This window comes from Neoarius graeffei, chromosome 7 (assembly GCF_027579695.1).
Source record: "Neoarius graeffei isolate fNeoGra1 chromosome 7, fNeoGra1.pri, whole genome shotgun sequence".
Lineage (NCBI taxonomy): Eukaryota > Metazoa > Chordata > Actinopteri > Siluriformes > Ariidae > Neoarius > Neoarius graeffei.
The window spans coordinates 3,354,813-3,377,680 of NC_083575.1; the positions used below are offsets into that span (position 1 = coordinate 3,354,813).

General features: G+C 43.6%; 2 protein-coding genes across 4 annotated transcripts in view; both read left to right on the forward strand.

Moving 5' to 3' along the window:
• prkcha (protein kinase C, eta, a) overlaps window positions 1-6,507 on the forward strand; it is a 33,166-nt gene extending 26,659 nt beyond the window's left edge. For both annotated transcript variants that reach the window (XM_060925142.1, XM_060925143.1), the window contains exons 13-14: window positions 638-784; window positions 5,090-6,507. In XM_060925142.1, coding sequence (XP_060781125.1) covers window positions 638-784; window positions 5,090-5,248 — 306 coding nt within the window. In that variant the 3' untranslated portion in view covers window positions 5,249-6,507. The remainder of the gene's footprint in view (window positions 1-637; window positions 785-5,089) is intronic.
• A 245-nt stretch (window positions 6,508-6,752) lies between these two features.
• Window positions 6,753-22,868, forward strand: part of hif1aa (hypoxia inducible factor 1 subunit alpha a) — a 51,239-nt gene continuing 35,123 nt past the window's right edge. The window contains exon 1 of one of the 2 annotated variants that reach the window (XM_060925145.1): window positions 6,753-6,817. In XM_060925145.1, the coding sequence (XP_060781128.1) occupies window positions 6,813-6,817 (5 nt within the window). In that variant the 5' untranslated portion in view covers window positions 6,753-6,812. Of the gene's footprint in view, window positions 6,818-19,695; window positions 20,218-22,868 lie in introns of those variants that run through there. The other variant, XM_060925144.1, reaches the window with a different exon arrangement.

A 22,868-nucleotide genomic window follows, 5' to 3' on the forward strand; every position in this document is an offset into this window, starting at 1 on the left:
CAATCTGACAGATTTGGAGCGCTTTTGCAAGGAAGAGTGGGCAAATATCGCCAAGTCTAGATGTGGCAGGCTGATAGACTCCGACCCCAAAAGACTGAATGCTGTAATTAAATCAAAAGCTGCTTTAACAAAGTATTAGTTTAAGGGTGTGCACACTTATGCAACCAGCTTATTGTACGTTTTTTATTTTTTATTTTTCCCCCCGAACAGATTTGTTTGTTTTTCAGTTGAATTGTACAGGTTATAGGTCACATTAAAGGCAAGAAAAGTTTTGAAATTATTTATCATGGTCTCATTTGTTTAAATCAGAAAAACCGATAATTTTAACGGGGTGTGTAGACTTTATTTATTTATTTATTTATTTAATATCAACTGTGTCCCTCTGTCTGTCTCTCTCTCTCTCTGCTTCTGTCTGTCTGATGACTTGATTTCTGTTCATCTTACTTTTTCTTTTACTTTAATCATTTTGTTTTTTATTCCTATTTTTTCCTTTTAATTTGCAATTTTATCTTATTTACCTACTTCGATGTCAGTAATTGTGCACATCATCTAATTAAACACAGATCACTAAAGTTTTTCAGTTCAGTTCTAGCTGATGTCCTGGACAGGAAGTGACATCACTGTGTCTCATCTGCAGCTCCTGATGAAGAATCCGTCTCGTCGTTTGGGCTGCGTGGCGGTGAACGGTGGAGAAAACGCCGTCATGGCGCACGCGTTCTTCAGCACCATCGACTGGGACAAACTGAAACGGCGAGAAATCGAGCCTCCGTTTAAACCCCAGATCGTAAGCTGAATCATCGCACACAGTTACATTTATTACACCTTCGTTTTCCTGAACGTGGCCTGAGTGTAGCTGTAAGAGTCGACGAGAGAGATGTGCTTTGTGAAAATGAAAATAAAGTATAATTTCCAAAAAAAATCCCAAAGTCACTGAAAAAGAAGAGGAATGTGTGTTGTGCTGTTAGAATAAAATAATCAACAAAAGTTTTCTCGAAGCGTTTGTCTTAACATGGCACTTTACCTAAGATTTTTTAAATCTATTAAAGAATGACCCATCATACTTTTTACAGATCCGTTTAATGTTGTGGAAGATGGTTCCTGTTCTCACGTTATAGCAACAGTGGTACTTGAAAGTTTGTGAACGCTTTCGAATTTTCTATATTTCTGCATAAATATGACCTAAAACATCATCAGATTTTCACACAAGTCCTAAAAGTAGATAAAGAGAACCCAGTTAAACAAATGAGACAAAAATATTATACAACCCCAATACCAAAAAAGTTGGGATGCTGTGTAAACTGTAAATAAAAACAGATTGTGATCATCTGCAAATCTCAGAAACCCTATATTTCATTGACAATAGTACAAAGACAACATATCAAATGTTGAAACTGAGATATTTTTATTGTTCTTTGAAAATATATGCTTATTTTGAATTTGATGTCAGTAACACATTTCAAAAAAGTTGGGACAGGGGCATGTTTACCACTGTGTTGCATCACCTCTACTATTAACAACACTCTGTAAACATCTGTGAACTGAGGAGACCAACTGCTGTAGTTTGGAAAGAGAAATGTTGTCCCATTCTTGCCTGATATGCAGTTTCAGTTGCTCGACAGTTCGGGGTCTCCTTTGCTGTATTTTGCGCTTCATAATGCACCAAATGTTTTAAATGGGAGACAGGTCTGGACTGCAAGCAGGCCAGTTTAGCACCTGGACTCTTTTATTACAGCGCCATGCAGTTTTAATATGTGCAGAAAGCGGTTTGGCATTGTTTTGCTGAAAGAAGGAAGGCCTTCCCTGAAAAATATTTTGTCTGGATGGCAGCATATTGCTCTGAAACGTGTTTATATCATTCAGCATTAATGATGCCTTCCCAGATGTACAAGCTACCCATGTCATGTGCACTAACGCCCCCTCATACCATCACAGATGCTGCTTTTGAACTGTGCACTGATAAGCCGGATGGTCCCTCTCCTCTTTAGCCTGGAGGATGTGGGGTCCATGATTTCTAAAAAGAATTTCTACTTTTGATTCGTCAGACCTCGGGGCAGTTTTCCACTTCGCCTCAGTCCATCGTAAAAGAGCTCAGTCCCAGAGAAGGTGGCGGTGTTTCTGGATGTTGTTTATATCTGGTTTTAACTTGCATTTGTGGATGCAGTAATGAAGTGTTTTCACAGACGATGGTTTTCTGAAGTGTTCCTGAGCCCATACAGTGATTTCCACTACAGACACGTGTCTGTTTTTAATGCAGTGTCTCCTGAGGGCCTGAAGATCACAGGCATCCAATGTCAGTTTTCAGCCTTGTCTCTCGCATACAGAGATTTCTCCAGATTCTCTCAATCTTTTAATGATATTATGTGCCATAGATGATGTGATCCACAAATTCTTTGCAATTTAGTATTGAGGAATGTTATTCTTAAATTGTTGCACTGTTTGCCCACGCAGTCTTTCACAGAGCAGTGAACCCCGCCCCATCTTTACTTCTGCGAGACTCCACCTCTCTGGGATGCTCTTTTTATACCCAATCTTGTTACTGACCTGTGGCCAATTAACCAAATTAGTTTTTTTTGTTTGTTTGTTTAGCATTACACTTTCCAGTCTTTTGTTACCCCTGTCCCAACTTATCTGAAATGTGTTGCTGACATCAAATTCAAAATGAGCATACATTTTTCAAAAAACAATAAAATTTCTCAGTTTTAACATTTGATATGTTGTCTTTGTACTATTTTCAATGAAATATAGGGTTTCTATGATTTGCAAATTATCGCATTCTGTTTTTATTGACAGTTTACATAGCATCCCAACTTTTTTGGAATTGGGGTTGTACTTGGTCATTTATTTATTGAGGAAAATGATCCAATATTACATATCTGTGAGTGGCAAAAGTATGTGAACCTCTAGGATTAGCAGTTAATTTGAAGGTGAAATTAGAGTCAGGTGTTTTCAATCAATGGGATGACAATCAGGTGTGAGTGGGCACCCTGTTTTATTTAAAGAACAGGGATCTATCAAAGTCTGATCTTCACAACACATGTTTGTGGAAGTGTATCATGGCACGAACAAAGGAGATTTCTGAGGACCTCGGAAAAAGCGTTGTTGATGCTCATCAGGCTGGAAAAGGTTACAAAACCATCTCTAAAGAGTTTGGACTCCACCAATCCACAGTCAGACAGATTGTGTACAAATGGAGGAAATTCAAGACCATTGTTACCCTCCCCAGGAGTGGGCGACCAACAAAGATCACTCCAAGAGCAAGGCGTGTAATAGTCGGTGAGGTCACAAAGGACCCCAGGGTAACTTCTAAGCAACTGAAGGCCTCTCTCACATTGGCTAATGTTAATGTTCATGAGTCCCCCATCAGGAGAACACTGAACAACAATGGTGTGCATGGCAGGGTTGCAAGGAGAAAGCCACTGCTCTCCAAAAAGAACATTGCTGCTCATCTGCTAAAGATCACATGGACAAGCCAGAAGGCTATTGGAAAAATGTTTTGTGGATGGATGAGACCAAAATAGAACTTTTTGGTTTAAATGAGAAGCGTTATGTTTAGAGAAAGGAAAACGCTGCATTCCAGCATGAGAACCTTATCCCATCTGTGAAACATGGTGGTGGTAGTATCATGGTTTGGGCCTGTTTTGCTGCATCTGGGCCAGGACGGCTTGCCATCATTGATGGAACAATGAATTCTGAATTATACCAGCGAATTCTAAAGGAAAATGTCAGGACATCTGTCCATGACCTGAATCTCAAGAGAAGGTGGGTCATGCAGCAAGACAACAACCCTAAGCACACAAGTTGTTCTACCAAAGAATGGTTAAAGAAGAATAAAGTTAATGTTTTGGAATGGCCAAATCAAAGTCCTGACCTTAAAGTGCATATCCTGGACCAATTTCGTTTTTTTTTATATGAAAGTATGTCCCTTTACACACTCATCCAGAAGGGTAATTTTGCACAAGGCCATCTGTCTACAGCAGAAAAAAATAAAATAACAAAACGTGTCTGGAAAAATTCCAAGGGAGTCTGGAGCCAGATTCGTGACGTCACCTGCAGAAGCACCAGCAGGCTGCGCGAGCTTGCACGGTTTCAGTGCACAGCCTGTGTAGACCAAGTTTAGCAGCGAGCAGTTTTGCATTGAAATATGGAATTGTCACCTGAGCGCAATATTACTTCACCTTTTGGATGAAGAATATAATGAGATGTCAGAATTGGGGCTTCATCTGTTTGGATTTGATGATGATTCAAGTAGTGAAGATGACATAGACAACACCGGGGATGTAAATAATACAGTCGTTTTCTCATAAACAAACCAGCGCTGACGTAGGATTCAGAAGAAGGCGTCCCGCACGTGACGTCACAAAAATCAATGTTTGCCGGGAAATCCAAATGTCAAGTTTTTTCAGAGGCGGACCAATTTGCCTCAAATGGCTCGATTTCAACTGAATTTTTCTGGTATTGGCAAGGTAAAAAAAATTGCGCAAAATGTGACAGATATTTGACCAAAGTTTAATATAAAATCGGAGAATTACATTGATCTTGCTCCGGAATTTATCCATGATATGCACTTTAATCCAATGGAAATGTTGTGGAAGGACCTGAAGCGAGCAGTTCATGTGAGGAAACCCACCAACATCCCAGAGTTGAAGCTGTTCTGTACGGAGGAACGGGCTAAAATTCCTCCAAGCCGGTGTGCAGGACTGATCAACAGTTACCGCAAACGTTTAGTTGCAGTTATTGCTGCACAAGGGGGTCACATCAGATACTGAAAGCAAAGGGTCACATACTTTTGCCACTCACAGATATGTAATATTGGATCATTTTCCACAATAAATAAATGAGCAAGTATAATATTTTTGACTCATTTGTTTAACTGGGTTCTCTTTATCTACTTTTAGGACTTGTGTGAAAATCTGATGATGTTTTAGGTCATATTTATGCAGAAATATAGAACATTCTAAAGGGTTCACAAACTTTCAAGCACCACTGTATAAACAGCTGTTCCTTCAGTAGTCTCTCGCTCTCTCTCTCTCTCTCTCTCTCTCTCTCTCTCTCTCTCTCTCTCTCACATCATAATTCTGTCTTTGAACAGAAAGCCAGTGAGGACGTGAACAATTTCGACCCCGACTTCACGAGCGAAGACGCCATTCTCACTCCCATCGAGGAAGCTTTGATCCCACAGATCAACCAGGATGAGTTCCAAGATTTCTCTTACACCTCAGAGGAAATGCTGAAATACTGTGCTTCGTAAAATAAGAAAAGAAAAAAAAGCAGTCAAAGAAAAACAAAGTGATGTCACAGGAAGAAGACGATGGCGTCCAGTGGGTTGAGTCATGACCTCGTGCTCATGGCTGTTTTGCTGCAGCTGCGTTTAAACTCGTGTCAGGATGAGCGAAACTACGCTGTGATGAGACGTGAACTGAGGCCGTTCGGTTGGTTTGGCAAGTGTTTTTCTGAAATTAGCAAATACTTTGATCTTACCAAGAAAAACACGGGACTCACCAGAGATGAGACGAGATGCGATGGCATCAAATTTTATCTGATTTTTAAAAAGAAAATGTGAAACAGAAATCTGGGCCTGCTCATGAACTTGCAGCGCGTCAGAAGTTTGGCTTGGATCACTGAATTGAACAGCTGTAGCTGATTTTCATGCAGCAAACTGAGAAAATGAACACGTTAATATCACACGAAGGACGATGACATCATATTGCTTCAATCGCTGCATTTTGTGAAACTAAAACTAAGTATTTAAATTCTTCCCAGCGTTAGTGAAGACAATTGTGACTGTTGCTTTTATACTAAACTCTGCAGGTGAGTTTTTAAAATGAAGCTTTTTTATTTTGTCATTGTGTCGGTGGAAATGATTCGTATTACAAGCATTTTATATTTTATTGTAGCTAAAGTTAGTTTTTATTATATGAGAGAAAATATGATGATCAGATTCCACTCAAAAAAACCAAAAACAAAACTGTGGCAGTATTGCATCGAAACTGATCATTGTATAATACTCTGGGTCACTGTGGGCGGAGCTAAAGTTACATTTGCGATGTGTTGAGCGAACTCGTAGCCATTATTTATTTTAAATTTTTACTCCTTTGGCTTGATGTCCAGCTGAGCAGGAAATAAAATGTTATTGTTTAAAGCACTGTAATTGTTTAGCAGGTAATATTGGCTAGTTTTAATAAGCTAACTTTTTAATTTTTAACACGACGAGCCATGATTAGCGATGTAACACGAGCTAGGTCGTTATTTAACCTTGGCACAGGTATCTGGCTAGCTTAGCTAATCTCACTAAATTACTGTATTGTGTAGCGAAGCAGAACGTCATGTGAAAGATCTGAAGTTTGAAGCTGAACTTAAGCTCCGCCCCCACTGAGCCAGCGATGGCTTGGTCTTCTGCATGTATTCTTCAGCACTTTGTCACTCGCAGCTGGATTGTCTGATCTTCAGAGTTATGTTTTGCCCTTACTGTCATAACCTACTGCTCTTTATTAAAGAGTTAATGCCAAACTCGGCGCTTTATTGTCATTAAATCTGTGGTCTGAATTTTACTGCAGGTTTAAGAACACTGGGGTAAAAACTGGCAGTGGGCATTTTTTTTATTTTAATTTTTTTCCTGTTTATAAATATTTCATTGTTTTTTTATGAATGCGTTATTAAACGTTGGTGGGAGTGTGTTCCTGCTCTCAGCAGTGGCAGTGTTATTGAAAAGCCTCCAGCTTCTGTTATTGTTCTTCAGATGGTGATGAACACTGCGAACGCGGGACCTCTGGCTTTGACCTCAGGGCTGCTTTAAGGGGGAACTCACAAAGGACATGGGGTAAAAATGAAGAAATAATATATAATTGTGTTGATTTTGTAGGTTTTGCATTTGGGTATTTTGGGCATTGGAGTGATGTGAGAGGGTAAAAGTGACAGGGTAACTGGGGTATCAGAAGCATGTCACAGGAAAAATGGACCCACTGATGAAAGGATATCAAAGGAGGAACAGAAGGTTCAGAGACAGGTACCCTGTCCACACTAGGGATTTTGTACCGATACGAAACTACTTTCGTACCGCAACACCTGTCCACACTAGCAACTATACCGGTACTGTAGCGGTATAACTGTATTGGTACGAAACCCACAAATGTATGGGTTTCGTACCGGTACAGTATCGGTACTGTAGCGCTTTGCTGTAGTGTGGACAGATGAAGCGGCTCTGCATCGATACAAATATAATGCGCATGCGCAAAGTCACACACCTCAATCGATGTCTTCGCTGAATAAAATAGTGAAGAACGGAGATTCGTTTGTTTCTTTCTTTCTCAACTGCCTCGCGCGTTTTATACGATTCGACTGAATAAATGACCACCAGAAATACAGACTGTACACTGACAACAAAAAGCACACACACGTTGTTTCATCCGTACGGAAGCCGAGAGAGGCCCTTCATATAAACCTTTTTTTTTTTTTATTCACCTTGTTATCCTGAGATAACGACATAATTAATTCAGGATCTCGAGAAAACAACACAACTAATTCGAGATCTCGAGAAAACAAAACCATTATTTCAGGATCTCGAGAAAACAAAACAATTATTTCAGGATCTCGAGAAAACAAAACCGTTATTCCGTGATCTCGAGAAAACAAAACAATTATTTCAGGATCTCGAGAAAACAAAACCGTTATTCCGTGATCTTGAGAAAACAAAACAATTATTTCATGATCTCGAGTAAACAGCTGAGAAATGGTTCATTCAGGTGCGCCAAGAGACTTGTGATATGCTGACTTTGCGGCTATTTCTCATTCTGTATAGACGCAACTTTGGTCATTAGAATATCTGGAATAATCGATCACCTAATAAGGCAATATTTTGATCAGGGGTTGACACAGGGACAGATTGCATTAAGTCTTTTAATAAGGGATAATTTCAAAATTAGTCCGCGGCACCTCCGCAGAAGACTGGCCCGGCTTCGTCTCTACCGACGGAGATACAGTGATCCAGCTGAGATCATGAAATAGTTATTTTGTTACTCTGGAAGTTACTCTGTAACCACGGAAACATTTCGCGCACGCGCATTTCAACTACCGTGAAAGAAAACCGCAAACATTTCTCGCTAGTGTGGACAGATGCACTAAACTGTACCGGTATACTTTGTATCGATACAGTTATACCACTATCGTACCGGTATAAGGGTGAACACAGCAAGGGTTACGGGGTATCGGAGGAGCGAGAGAGGGTAACATGTGAAGTATAGCGGTATCATGGGGATCAGAAGAGGGGTATGAGAGGTAAAAGGGGGCATTAGAAGAATAATGGAGCCATGTCAGAAAGGAGAAACAGGTGGTCAGAGGGGCAATAGACATATCAGAAGGGGTACATGGAGTCTCATCTCATTATCTGTAGCCGCTTTATCCTTCTACAGGGTCGCAGGCGAGCTGGATCCTATCCCAGCTGACTACGGGCGAAAGGCGGGGTTCACCCTGGACAAGTCGCCAGGTCATCACAGGGCTGACACATAGACACAGACAACCATTCACACTCACATTCACACCTACGCTCAATTTAGAGTCACCAGTTAACCTAACCTGCATGTCTTTGGACTGTGGGGGAAACCGGAGCACCCGGAGGAAACCCACGCGGACACGGGGAGAACATGCAAACTCCGCACAGAAAGGCCCTCGCCGGCCACGGGGCTCGAACCCAGGACCTTCTTGCTGTGAGGCGACAGCGCTAACCACTACACCACCGTGCCGCCGGTACATGGAGTAGTGGGGTATTTAAAGGTGTCATTCCATGACAAACCGTTTAATACTGGTTCTTTTTGAAATACCATAGGTCACTCTGAGTTGCATATGCATGCTGCACGTGAAAATGTTCTTCTACCCCCATTCCCTGTATTAGCCTGTGAAAGAAAATAGACAGAAAAACGAGAGAATCAGAAAAAGCCCTACGAACTTACATCACTTCGAAAATTAGTAGTCATGGCCTCGCCCATAACCCAGTGGAGGGAGCGTCACAGTGCTGTTAGCCAATCAGAAGCGATATGTTTACATGTCATGAATATTCATGAGTAAGGGCTGAAATCCTTTTTTTTTTTAAAGATTTTTTTTGGGCTTTTGCACCTTTATTGGATAGGACAGTGTAGAGACAGGAAATGAGCGGGAGAGAGACACGGGGAGGGATCGGGAAATGACCTCGGGTCAGAATCGAACCCGGGTCCCCGGATTTATGTTATAGCGCCTTATCCACCTGAGTCACGATGCCCCAAGAGCTGAAATCCTGTTGTTCTCTCCCCACCCACTCCTCCACCAAACTAGAACAGCCTGAAACAGGAGAACCACAGCATTTTTTTCACCAAAACCAGCTCACAGGGCATTCATTCATACTAGAGACCACCGCACAATTAATGAAAAAACGATGCAATGAGACCTTTAATGGGGGAATGACTCAGAGTAGCCTATTAGGGGGTAGAATGTTGATCAAATGGATATCAGAGGGATAAAATGAGGTGATGGGTTTCAGTGGGCTGACCTTGTAAATTCAGAGCTAAAAGGGGGCAGTACTGATATCAGATGGGTATCTGGGAAATCAGAAGTCTGTTCGGTGGGTAACTGGGATTAGAGGGGTATCAGAGGAGTCATTCGGGTTAAGAGGCTATCGGAGGGGTAAATGAGGATCTTGGATGGATATAAGAAAGTACAGGACGGAACAGAGGGGTAAAAGGGGGCAGATAATATCAGGAGGGTATCAGAGATTTGGAGTGGACTGTGTGTGTGAGCACTTTTTTTCTTGGTTTCTCACCTCTGAAAGCACAACACAGTTGGGCCTCTGCTCAGGTTTTTTGTTTTAGTCCTGGTTTCATTTCAGCTTTAAGAAGCTTTCTTTCCTTCTCACATTATGAATGTCGCTGTGTGTAGATCTGTTCACTTAGGCCAAGTTTACATTAGACCGTATCTGTCTCGTTTTCTTCGCGGATGCACTGTCCGTTTACATTAAAACGCTGGGAAACGCCGGGAAACGGGAATCCGCCAGAGCCCACGTATTCAATCCAGATCGTGTCTGGTCCGGTGCTGTGTAAACATTGAGGATACGCGGATACGCTGTGCTGAGCTCTAGCTGGCGTCGTCATTGGACAACGTCACTGTGACATCCACCTTCCTGATTCGCTGGCGTTGGTCATGTGACACGACTGCTGAAAAACGGCACAGACTTCCGCCTTGTATCACCTTTCATTAAAGAGTATAAAAGTATGAAAATACTGCAAATACTGATGCAAATACTGCCCATTGTGTAGTTATGATTGTCTTTAGGCTTGCCATCCTTCCACTTGCAAGTGGTAAGTGATATGCGCTGGGATCACACACACAGCGGCTCAGTCCCGAATCACTGCTCGTGCGCTTCACTCGCGCGCTCTGTGAGCTGCGCAGGGCCGGAGTGCGCACCCTCCAGAGGGCACTCGCTGTTCAGGGCGGAGTGATTTGGAGCGCAGCCGCTGAGGAGGAAGCGATGAGCCGCACTGACACATTTCAACTTACGTGCCGAATTAGTCATGTGATTAGCGTATCCGTGTATTGGTGTTGCTGTGTGCACGCGAATCGTGTATTGGCGTTGCTGTGTGCACGCTAATCGTTTTTAAAAATATTAATCTGATGATCCGCTGATACGGTCTAATGTAAACCCCACCCTAGTGTTGCTTTTGTTAACTGAACATCCGCCCTGTCTCTTCACTGGAAGCGCTGTGCAACTTGATTATTTATTAATTTATTTAAAAGCACTGCATTCAGATCATATGCGCAATCCTTAACGAAAGGATCCAAGGACCATTTTGTGGTATTGTAAGGGCAGCTCGACTGCGCTGCAAAACCTTTTAAGTGGTTTTAAGCCGAAGTCTGTAGAGGAGGAAATGATCTCATGAAAGTAAAGAGTAAAATTCCGTCCAGTTTCCAGTGGACGACCAGAACAGTCTGAGTGTGGAGTTGCGACTCTACAGTCACATGAGCAGGTGGACAGACTGACCGGCGTTCATGGAGTCTCTCTGGACCTGTGTGACACAGAGCCACGATTTCAGGGATGAGTGTCATGTGAGGTGGAGATTTGCCTCGAATGATTCCTCGGATCCACCCTGAGGCACGTGTGGGTTGAAGTGTCTTCAGTTCCCTGCACAAAACTTTAGCAAACTATTTAAGTTATTCCATGAAATCGAGTCGTACATGAGCTGATAGCCGACGAGGCGCGTAGCACAGAGTTGTCTCTAAACCATGTACGACGAGATTGCGTGGAATAACTGTTAAATAGTTTGCTAAAGTTGTAGCAGCTGTAAACAAACTGGCGAAATGACAGGAGCAATTTGGGGGAAAATGCTGTTATATTTCTGGGGGGGAGGTTTGTTTTTGAGTAGAGTTTTTATTTCATCCTTGGTTGGTTCAGTAATACGTTCTGCCATTTTCTTCTTCTTTAGGGTTTTTTGGCGGTTGGCAAACCAACTTAAAGTGCCATTCCACCACTGGATGTATTCTTTGGCATAAAATACAATATATTTTAACAACATATATAAATGGTATCACTAGATAGAGAAATCTTTTAGCTTCAAAATGATATATCAAACATAATTTTTTGACAACGACAAGTATATTAATTTTGCGACCAAAGTCACCTACCCTTTTAATTTCCACACGTGATGTCATCGGCAGGTTCCCCTCCTTGTGTACCGTGTGACGTGGCACATATTATCAGCAATGGTGGATAGAACGCGATAAAAATAATACCGATAAATCTAGCTAATACCAATAAATCTAGCTAACTGAAAGATTAACTCAAAATTTTTCGCAATTTTTTTGGCCCCCATATACGAGGAGAAATGACTCTCTCACTTTGGGGGTTTCCTGGTCTAAAAATAAACCGACACGTGGTACACAAAAAGGGGAACCTGCCGATGACATCACGTTTCACTACCGGCGGAAATTAAAAGGGTAGGTGACTTTGGTCGCAAAATTAATATACTTGTCGTTGTCAAAAAATTATGTTTGATATATCATTTTGAAGCTAAAAGATTTCTCTGTCTAGCCATGTTGTCATAAAATATATTGTATTTTATGCCAAAGAGTACATCCAATGGTGGAATGGCACTTTAAAGGTGTGTTACGAGCCACTGACTGGGCTGGAGTGTGGAACAGGAGATATTGGTGGTGGTGGGGAAACTATATATTCTTTTAGCTATTTCTGTTTCTTTTAAATACTTGATAGTGATATATCTGACTTGATGCATGCCGCCATTTTGTTTTTCTCTACTCACGGTATATGAGCTGATATCAAAGTAGTAGAGTAGCCAATCAGAGCGCGCGATTGCTCATATCCAGTGAATCTGGACAGAATATTTATAGAAATTCTCATTGTAATTAGAAGTGACCAGTAATAACAGGAGCGCTCTTTACATGCCCGCAACAAGCAACTTGTTTGCTGCCCGTGTGTGTGAGAGATATTTCATTACAGCTTATTTGCTGCTGTTTTAAACTAGATGGATGAACTTAACCGTTTGTTCCGTCTTGTTTCTTGGCTCAAGGCTTACATTTGTTTTCTGGCCCAACTAACTTTTTCACGTTTTTCTTCCATGTGAGACACTGAACAACTCCACCGAGCGACTGAGGAGACACCGCCGTGGGATGATTTACAGACGCACGTTTAGTGCACCATGCGAAACAGAAGGATCAGTTCAGCTTCCGTTATCCGTTAGCTACGTTAGCCTTGTCGAAAAAGAGAAACTCAGACTTCACACCTGAAGATGTCTCGGCTGATTTACCTCAAGGCTGAATGTAGTCAAAGGAAAAAAAGTGTCTACTTATTTATTTATTTTTATTATTCTCTCAGCGTTCACACGTTTTACCCTCAAGACTGCTGTGGATTTTTTGCTGCTTTTGTAAATTCCACACGAGTCTCACTGAACTGAGACGTTTTTGCAGTTTGGGGTTTGTAATCAGGCTGCCCGACATGAGCGATGCCCTTTTTAATAAATGATCACATTAATATTAAAAGAGTGGCGAATATTTTGTATTTCTCACTGGCTTGATCGTAAAATGCACAGTTTCATTAAACATACAGTACAATTGTTAATATTTTGTTTTTAATGGACAAAACATTCAAAGGATAACATTTTTCTCATTTCATGCAACATACTTCGCTCTCAAGCGGATCATTTATCTATTGTACATTTTTTTTTAAATTTCATTAGACCTCGATAATGCTCCTCTCTCAGGCCTGCGTTTCACATTACCATGTTTGATGGGGTGTTCAGTGGATAATTTATTATCTTTTCTTTTTTTATGTAATTGGACTAATGCACCTCGGTATTGCTTTCCCCCCTTTACGGTGTCCGATGGGGAGTAATGACATTTTGTGGTCTCGATTTGGTGCTTTGGCGCTCAGCCTGAGCTCCACTGGGGTATGAATGTCTCTTCCTAATGGCGGTGTCTGATTTATTGCCTTGATAAATGATGAGGCGGAGTAATTGAATTGTGCTTCTTTGTATCTGTTTCTCTTTTTGTTCTTCTCATGAGGAGAGGCAGAGTAGAGAGATATCAGGAGATGCAGAAAACGGTGACTCTTTTCAGTGAATCGGAGCGCTCGGATCGGCTCGCCAGTGCGTCTGACTCGATTCCTAAATGACTTGCTAACTGTACCAAAGTTGGTGTTGCAGAATTAATAATCATCTTCTTTTGGTTGCTCCCGATTAAGGGTCGCCACAGCGGATCTTTCGTCTCCATTGCTCCCTGTCCTCCACACCTGCCACTTTCATGTCCTCTCTCACCACATCCATGTATCTCCTCTTTGGCCTTCCTCGTTTTCGTTTGCCTGGCAGCTCCATCCTCAACATTCTCCTTCCAACATGCTCTGAATCTCTTCTCAGGATGTGTCCATACCATCTCAGTCTCATCTCTCTTAGCTTCATTCCCAACCTCTCCACATGTGCTGTCCCTCTGATGTGCTCGTTCCTTATCCTGTCCAACCTCGTCACTCCCATCTCAAACCTTAACATCCTCAACTCCACCACCTCCAACTTTGCCTCCTGTCTCTTCGTTAAGGGTACGGTCTCCAATCCATACATCACAGCTGGTCTCACTACTGTCTTATACATCTTACCTTTCACTTTTGCTGGGACTTTCCTATCACGAATGACTCCCGAAATCCTTCTCCAACTGCTCCACCCTGCCTGCTCTCTCTTTCTCACCTCGCTATCACAGCCCCCATTTTCCTGCACAGTTGACCCCAGGGACTTGAATTCACCAACTTTCTTTACGTCTACTCCTTGCATCTTCACTACACTCTCATCCCCATTCTCATTGATGCACATGTATTCTGTTTTGCTCCTGCTCACCTTCATTCCTCTTCGTTCCAGTGCATCCCTCCATCTCTCCAAACCCAACTCAATCTCCTTTCTGCTTTCACCACATATCAGAATATCATCCGCAAACATCATGTTCCATGGTGACTCTTGCCTCACTTCGTCTGTCAAGCTGTCCATCACTATGGCAAACAAGAAAGGACTCAAAGCAGATCCTTGATGGAGTCCCACCTTCACCTTGAACCATTCAGTCGTTCCAACTGCACACCTCACTGCTGTTTCACTGTTCTCATACATGTCTTGCACCACTCTGATATACTCCTCATTCACGCCACTCTTTCTCATACAATACCATAACTCATCTCTCGGCACTCTATCGCATGGCTTCTCCAGGTCTACAAACACACAATCTAGCTTTCTCTGGCCTTCCCTGTACTTCTCCATTAACATTCTTAAAGCAAAAATTGTATCCGACGTGCTCTTCCTTGGCATAAACCCGTACTGCTGTTCACAGATTGCGACCTCTCTTCTCAATCTCGCCTCCAATACCCTTTCCCATAGCTTCATGGTGTGGCTCATCAATTTTATTCCTCTGTAATTACTGCAGCTCTGTACATCTCCCTTATTCTTGTATATTGGGACGAGCACACTCTTTCTCCATTCATTTGGCATTTTCTCATTCTCTAGGATCTTATTAAACAATCTCATTAGAAACTCCACAGCCGTCTCACCCAAACATCTCCAAGCCTCAATCGGGATACCATCTGGTCCGACTGCTTTCCCAGTCTTCATTCTTTTCATGGCTGGCCTCACCTCATCCTTACTAACCAACTCTGCTTCCTGATTTGCCGTCTCCAGTGAATCTGACCTTTTCTCTCTTGGATTCTCCTCATTTAATAAATCCTCAAAGTACTCTTTCCACCTTCTTAATACACTCTCTTTGTCAGCACATTTCCATTTCCATCTTTCATCACTCTTACCTGCTGTACGTCCCTCGCTTCCCTGTTTCTCTGCCTAGCTAGTCCGTACAGGTCTTTCTCTCCTTCTTTGGTCTCCAGTCTTTCGTACAACTCCTGGTATGCATCTGCTTTTGCATTCGCTACCGCTCTTTTTGGCTTCTGTCTCGTCTCTCTGTATAACCGCCTGCTTTCCTCGTCTCTCTGATCGTCCCAATTCTTCTTTGCTAGTCTCTTCTCTTTTTTATAATTTCCTGCATTTCTTTGTTCCACCACCATGTCTCCTTGTCTTCCTTCCTCCTTCCCGATGACCACCCTAGCACCTTCCTAGCTGCCTCTCTTACTAGTATTCCAATCTTCTGGCAGACTTCCATGACCGCTCAATGCTCGTCTCATTTCTTCCCTAAACTCTTTCTGATGTTCATCCTCTTTTTTAGTTTCCACTACTTAATCTTCTGCTCCACTATTTCACGCTTCCTCTTTTTCACTTTCAAGCTCATCCTGCACACGACCACTCGATGTTGTCTAGCTACACTCTCCCCTGCCATCACTTTACAGTCTCCAATCTCCTTCAGGTTCCCCTTCTGCAGAGTATGCAGTCCACCTGCGTAGATCTTCCTCCACTCTTAAACGTCACCCTGTGCTACTCTTTCTTCTCGAAGTATGTACTGACTACTGCCAAATTCACCCTCTTTGAAAAATCAACCACCATTTGCCCTTCCACATTTCTCTCTTACACCATATCTGCCCATCATGTCCTCATCTCCTCTGTTTCCCTCGCCAACATGTCCGTTGAAATCTGCTCCTATCAGCACGCCCTCCTCCCTCAGTATACTTTCTACCACTTCATCCATCTTTTCCCAGAAAGACTCTTTCGCTTCATTCTCACATCCAACCTGTGGGGCGTATGCACACACAACATTGATTACCACTCCTTGAATCTCCCACTTCATGCCTATCACTCTATCTGACCCCCTCTTCACATCAATCACACTGTTGACCAACTCTCCCCTCAAAACAATACCAACACCATTTCTCTTTCCATCCACTCCATAATAAAACAACTTGCATCCATCTCCAATGTTCTTGGCCTTGCTTCCTTTCCACCTCGTCTCCTGCACACACAATGTCCAACTTCCTTCTTTCCATCATACCTGCTAACTCTCTCGCTCTGCCAGTCAATGTTCCCACATTCAGTGTTCCTACCCTCAATTCTAAGCTCCTTCCCTTCCATCTTTCACGCTCTCTCCTAACATGCCTCCCCCCTCTCTTTCTCCTTCTCTGTTGGCACAACAGTAGCACACTTTCCACCGGCACCCTGTTGACCAACAGTACCGGAGGCGGTCGTTGTTAACCCGGGCCCCGACCGATCCGGTATGGTATTTCTCTTTTCATTCCGCATGCTAGATTTGGCACAGTTTTACGCCGGATGCCCTTCCTGACGCAGCCCTCTCCAATTTATCCGGGCTTGGGACCGGCACCAAGAGTACGCTTATGCACCCCCAGTGGTTGGATTTGGTGTTGCAGAATTAATGATCATTTAAATGGGAGAAGAACCACATACAGGGCGTCACGGTGGTGTAGTGGTTAGCGCTGTCGCCTCACAGCAAGAAGGTCCGGGTTCGAGCCCCGTGGCCGGCGAGGGCCTTTCTGTGTGGAGTTTGCATGTTCTCCCCGTGTCCGCGTGGGTTTCCTCCGGGTGCTCCGGTTTCCCCCACAGTCCAAAGACATGCAGGTTAGGTTAACTGGTGACTCTAAATTGAGCGTAGGTGTGAATGTGAGTGTGAATGGTTGTCTGTGTCTATGTGTCAGCCCTATGATGACCTGGCGACTTATCCAGGGTGAACCCCGCCTTTCACCCATAGTCAGCTGGGATAGGATCCAGCTCGCCTGCGACCCTGTAGAACAGGATAAAGCGGCTAGAGATAATGAGATGAAATGAGATGAAGAACCACATATGGGTATGATGGTCAGGGGTGCACATATGTACTCAGTCATATAGTGTAGTTTGTTAAAAATTGCAGACTTTTTTTTTTAAAGGTGTCATGGCATCGTTTTTTCATTAATTGTGCGGTGGTCTCTAGTATGAATGAATGCCCTGTGAGCCGGTTTTGGTGAAAAAAATGCTGTGGTGCTCCTGTTTCAGGCTGTTCTAGTTTGGTGGAGGAGTGGGTGGGGAGAGAACGACAGGATTTCAGCTCTTACTCATGAATATTCATGACATGTAAACATATCGCTTCTGATTGGCTAACAGCACTGTGACGCTCCCTCCACTGGGTTATGGGCGAGGCCATGACTACTAATTTTCGAAGTGACGTAAGTTTGTAGGGCTTTTTCTGATTCGCTCATTTTTCCGTCTATTTTCTTTCACAGGCTCATACAGGGAATGGGGGTAGAAGAACATTTTCACGTGCAGCATGCATATGCAACTCGGAGTGACCTATGGTATTTCAAAAAGAACCAGTATTAAACGGTTTGTCATGGAATGACACCTTTAAGCAAAATTCTCTGAAAGAAGCATCACTACAAATAACGAGGTGTCATTCAGAAACGAATCGATTCCTTGAGTCGTCTCTTTTTTAAAAGAACTTTGGGTGTCAAGATTGTACCGTATCTCCTTATTGTTTGTAGCCGCAAATGCGTCGCGAACCCTTCTCAAGTCAATTTCCGTGAGGCGGTTTCTACTTCCCCGCCTGCTCAGGGAAAGCCGGGCTGCGACAGCCTGCGACTACTTGGAGACACAACAATTGCGGTAAAATATGTGAATATCAATTCAGTGTGATCCCAAGTGAAAATTGTTGCTAATACGCACATTTTATCACAATTGTTGTGTCTCCAACTAGTCGCAGGCTGTCGCAGCCCAGTGAGCTACTGGCTTAACACACTCCGCCATTTTGTTTTTTTCTACTCACGTGACATACATGTCAACCCCTACGGATTTCCCGTATTCAACTACGGATTTTTCTACATTTTCACCTTAAAATTATTTTGATTTATTACCATAAAAAATCGTCATGAAATATGAAAATGCTTGGGAGCCGCCATTTTCTACATTTAGAATTATTCAACCGGTACTTCCGCTAGTACCAACAAGCCATTCCGAATGTCTGAGCATGCGCAATTGTGATTTTCCTGCACACCGAGCGGGAAATAACAGCACATGTGGCGTAACAATAGACAGGTCAAGAGGTCGGCACCACCAAAGAAAAAACTCAAAACATCTAAAACTGGAGGTCACTTTCTTCCCGAATGGACAGAAACATTCAATGGAATAATTATCGCTTCCAAAATGGGTGCTGAGTATGTCAACTGCACAATTTGTAATAGAGACGTGAAAGTGTTTGCCTCTGGAATTTACGATGTGAGGGAACACATGAATGCATGTGAAGAATGCAAACCAGAAAAAGAGACAGCCGTCAATTAATTTCTTCACGCAAAAGCCAACAAAGGTTGTATCTGACATTAGGTATTAGGTAAGATCTGATACATTTTTATTATGCATGAAATATTACTATGGGAGGTGTCACGGTGGTGTAGTGGTTAGCGCCGTCGCCTCACAGCAAGAAGGTCCGGGTTCGAGCCCCGGGGCCGGCGAGGGCCTTTCTGTGTGGAGTTTGCATGGTGTCCGCGTGGGTTTCCTCCGGGTGCTCCGGTTTCCCCCACAGTCCAAAGACATGCAGGTTAGGTTAACTGGTGACTCTAAATTGAGCGTAGGTGTGAATGTGAGTGTGAATGGTTGTCTGTGTCTATGTGTCAGCCCTGTGATGACCTGGCGACTTGTCCAGGGTGAACCCCGCCTTTCACCCGTAGTCAGCTGGGATAGGCTCCAGCTCGCCTGCGACCCTGTAGAAGGATAAAGCGGCTACAGATAATGAGATGAGATATTACTATGGATTTGGTATGGAAATTATGGATTTCTTTAGCAGGGAGTACAGGTGAGAGCTGTGGTGAGGGGTTGACATGTATGACGTGATCTGGATAGAATAAATCATGAATATGTAGATTTATGTAAATACGAACGCAACGATATTGGGGGAGTTATTAAAAGAGGCGTGACCTCTTAAGGCCAATTTATGCTGACAACCCAGTCCTCGCAGACGGCGCCGCAGATAGCGTCTGCGTACCGCCCCACCTTCGCAGACGCTCTGCGCGCACCTCCCAAAAATTGTGACCACCGCAGAAGCCTCGCAGACAAGAGGGCTCTGATTGGTCCACTCTACATCCGCTGTACACGCACTTCCGCTTCCCTACTTTCCCGGTTTGGTTTGTTTTCACGACCGGCATTTTTAAAAACACGAGCGAGGATAAACACTCCACTAGCCACACCCACCAACTACTCCTAGCGATTTCGCGCCCCCTTGCGTTGTGGCGGTGAATAACATCGCGCACGCCTCAACGATAAATTACAACTGTGTGCGAAAGCCTCGTCGCAAGAGCATGCAGAGGCCTTTAGGCGGTCAAGTGACGTCAGTATCAGAGAGGGGCGTGTTTATTCGCCGGTCGGTAATTGAGGAGGCTGAGGGTCGGCGCGGTTCTCCGTGTGCTCTGCGGTAAACCGGAGGAAGGAGTTCTGGAGACCGGATGTAGATATTTGCCTTTAAATGTGAGAAACGCGCGGGATGTTTGTGTCTGTTGCCTGGTGACGACTTCAATAAAGAGGCTCTCGCGCGCTCCCGCGGCCCCGTGCGCGCTCCCGGCGGAGAGGAGAGGAGCGGAGCTGAGAGGAGCTGAGTGGCTCTGAGTGGCTCCAGGCAGCGGCGGGGTGTCGGAGCTGAAAGTTTATCTTTCCCTCCGCGCCGCTTCCTGACGCCAGTTTCTGCTGCTGCTGCTTCTTTTTTCGCGTTTTTCTTCCGTCCGGCTCCTCACCGAGCTGCTCAGGAACCTGCGGGGAGCCGGTCATTAACCCCCGGGATGACTTCTGCAGACACAGCCGAAAAGAAAAGGTACATTAGAAAAACACCTCGTGGTTTTTTTCCTTCCCTTCAGATTTGTCTTCCACGACTGCGTCGGTGATATTAATCATCTTTCTCAGTGAATTTAACGTTTAATTTTTATTTATAAAGTGATTGTTGTGTTTTCTGAGGTAAGTAGCCCAACCATGCGGCTGAATACTAAAATGGTCGGACTTGTAAATGTAGTGCACTAGGTAGGGCGCACAGCGGCGCGGTTTCACCATCACCAGGTAGTGAGCGTCTGTAGGGAGCGGGGAGGCATTTGGGATTGTCCCGACTGTTGTGAAGATTTGAGGGGTTCTTTTAATCAGAGAAAGAAAGAAAGCACAACTTGTGAAATTTCCTCTCTGCATTTAACCCAGCTGAAGCAGTGAACACACACACACCTGATGCAGAATAATAATAAAAAGTTGATCTTGCTTTTGGATATATGTTAAGTAAGATGTATAATTTTTATATTAAGTGCTAAACATGTCCAAGCAGGATATGTGTCTGGATTGCACCTCAGGTTCCTTTTTCACATCAGTTCACTTGTTTGCATCCTTCAGCTGTGTGTGTGTGTGTGTGTGTTTTCAGAAGATGATCAGTGGTCCTCGCAGAGCAAACACCATCATGACTCCATCCTCTGTGACTTTGGAAAGATGATAGATAAATATCTCCTTTACAGTGTCCTAATTTTCCAGAATGCTTCATTTCCCCTCAAATAATGTCCTCATGTTAAAAATGTTAATGATGCTGTCTGTTGTTACCCAAATGAGGATGGGTTCCCTTTTGAGTCTGGTTCCTCTCGAGGTTTCTTCCTCGTGTCGTCTGAGGGAGTTTTTCCTTGCCACCGTCGTCATTGGGGATAGATTAGGGATGAAATTAGCTCATGTTTTAAGTCGTTCAAATGCTGTAAAGCTGCTTTGCGACAGTGCTTATTGTTAAAAGCGCTGTACAAATAAACTCGACTTGAAATAAGTCCCATGAAAAGGTAAGATGAAGCACCGAATCTGCAGGTAAGGAGATTGGAGCACAGAACCAGTGCAGTCTGAAAGGAAATCGGTTTTGTTTTACTTGATTTGTGAACATTACATTCACAGATCAGTTCGTGTGTGACTTCCTCCTCCTCAATCTCAATCCTGAACTCCTAAATAATTATTTAACGTTGGGTGATGTTTGTGCAGGACGGCAAGCCGTAATGTTGTACAGGTGTCCTGTGTAGCAGGTTCTTCCAGTTCTCTCTGGGCTCCTCCTGTACCCATCACACAGTGTGGATCATTGATGGATGGATTGATAGATGGATGGATATAATCTTGACCGATCCTGCAGTAATGATGTGGGTAATGATCTTGCAAACCAAACCAGGGAGTACAGTTTGTTCATTGGGTGTGAAGTCTCAAAATGGCTGCATCACATATAGTGCACTATCGCTACGTTCACACTGCAAGGCTTAATGCTCAATTCCGATTTTTTTTGTGAAATCCGATTTTTTTGTGAGGTCGTTCACATTAACAAATATATGCGACTTGTATGTGATCCTCAGTATGAACGAAAAGCGACCTAAAAGTGTTCCGCATGCGCATTGCAGGATACGACGACGTCACACGCAGTGAGCATGGCCAGTGTTTACGGAAGTAAAACCGCCCGGTTGCGGTATGACTCATCCAATCTAGCTTGAATAGCTGCATCCCCCCAAATGGAAATCAGCTCCCTAACCTCTGCGTCCTTCCATTGAGAAGATTCAGAACCTTCACAGCCCGAAGCGTCCCTCGCATTGATGTCATGCGCAGGGGCGCAGATACGTTTTTTGAACTGGGGGGGACAAAGCTGCCAGCAAACCAACCCCAACCCCGATATGCCTGTCAAACTTGTTGTTAGTAACCATAGCAACCAAGCTCGAGCTCGCAACCTGTGCAGTCTGCGCAGCTCAACCAACCGAATATCAGTCTTTGTTTTATGTGAGTTGTTGCAACTATGTATACACTGCCGTGCACCTCAATAAACCGAATGGTAATTAGTCTTTTGATTTTTCCGTGAGGTTTGCCTTATGCAAAGAAAGATAGCATAGACGTTTTTCCTCCCTATAAGTGGGGGGGACCGAACGAGGTGAATTTAAATCTGGGTGGGACGAGTCCCACCCTCTATCTGCGCCCGTGATTATGCGCCATGTTGTTGTAACTTTTTTTGAGAGACCCGCCGCCTACTTCAGCGCAGAATAGTGACGTTTGTGGCCTGTTGATGACGTGTAAGTCGGATGAACGCGACCTGGCGGTTCAGACTGAAGTCGCATATGAAAAGAGCGGATAGGAATCGGAATTCGGACCACATATCCAAACGGCCTGGGTCGGATTTGAAAAAATCGGATCTGTGTCGTTCATATTGTCAATAAAGGATCGGATACAGGTCACATATGGGCGAAAAGATCGGATTTGAGTCACTTCAGCCTGCAGTGTGAACGTAGCCTATGTAGTGAACAAGAAGTGAATTCAGACATGCCATCTGTTTTTACCGAATCTCATATTTTCCCCCCAATTTCCTTCTTTTTCCTGGTTTATCGGGTTTTTTTTTCTTTCTTTCCCCCTTGTCTCCATTCTCTGTCCATCAGTCTGTCTAATTTAAAGGTTCTGTCTTCTGGCTGCTATGTGCTGGAGCAGGAAGAA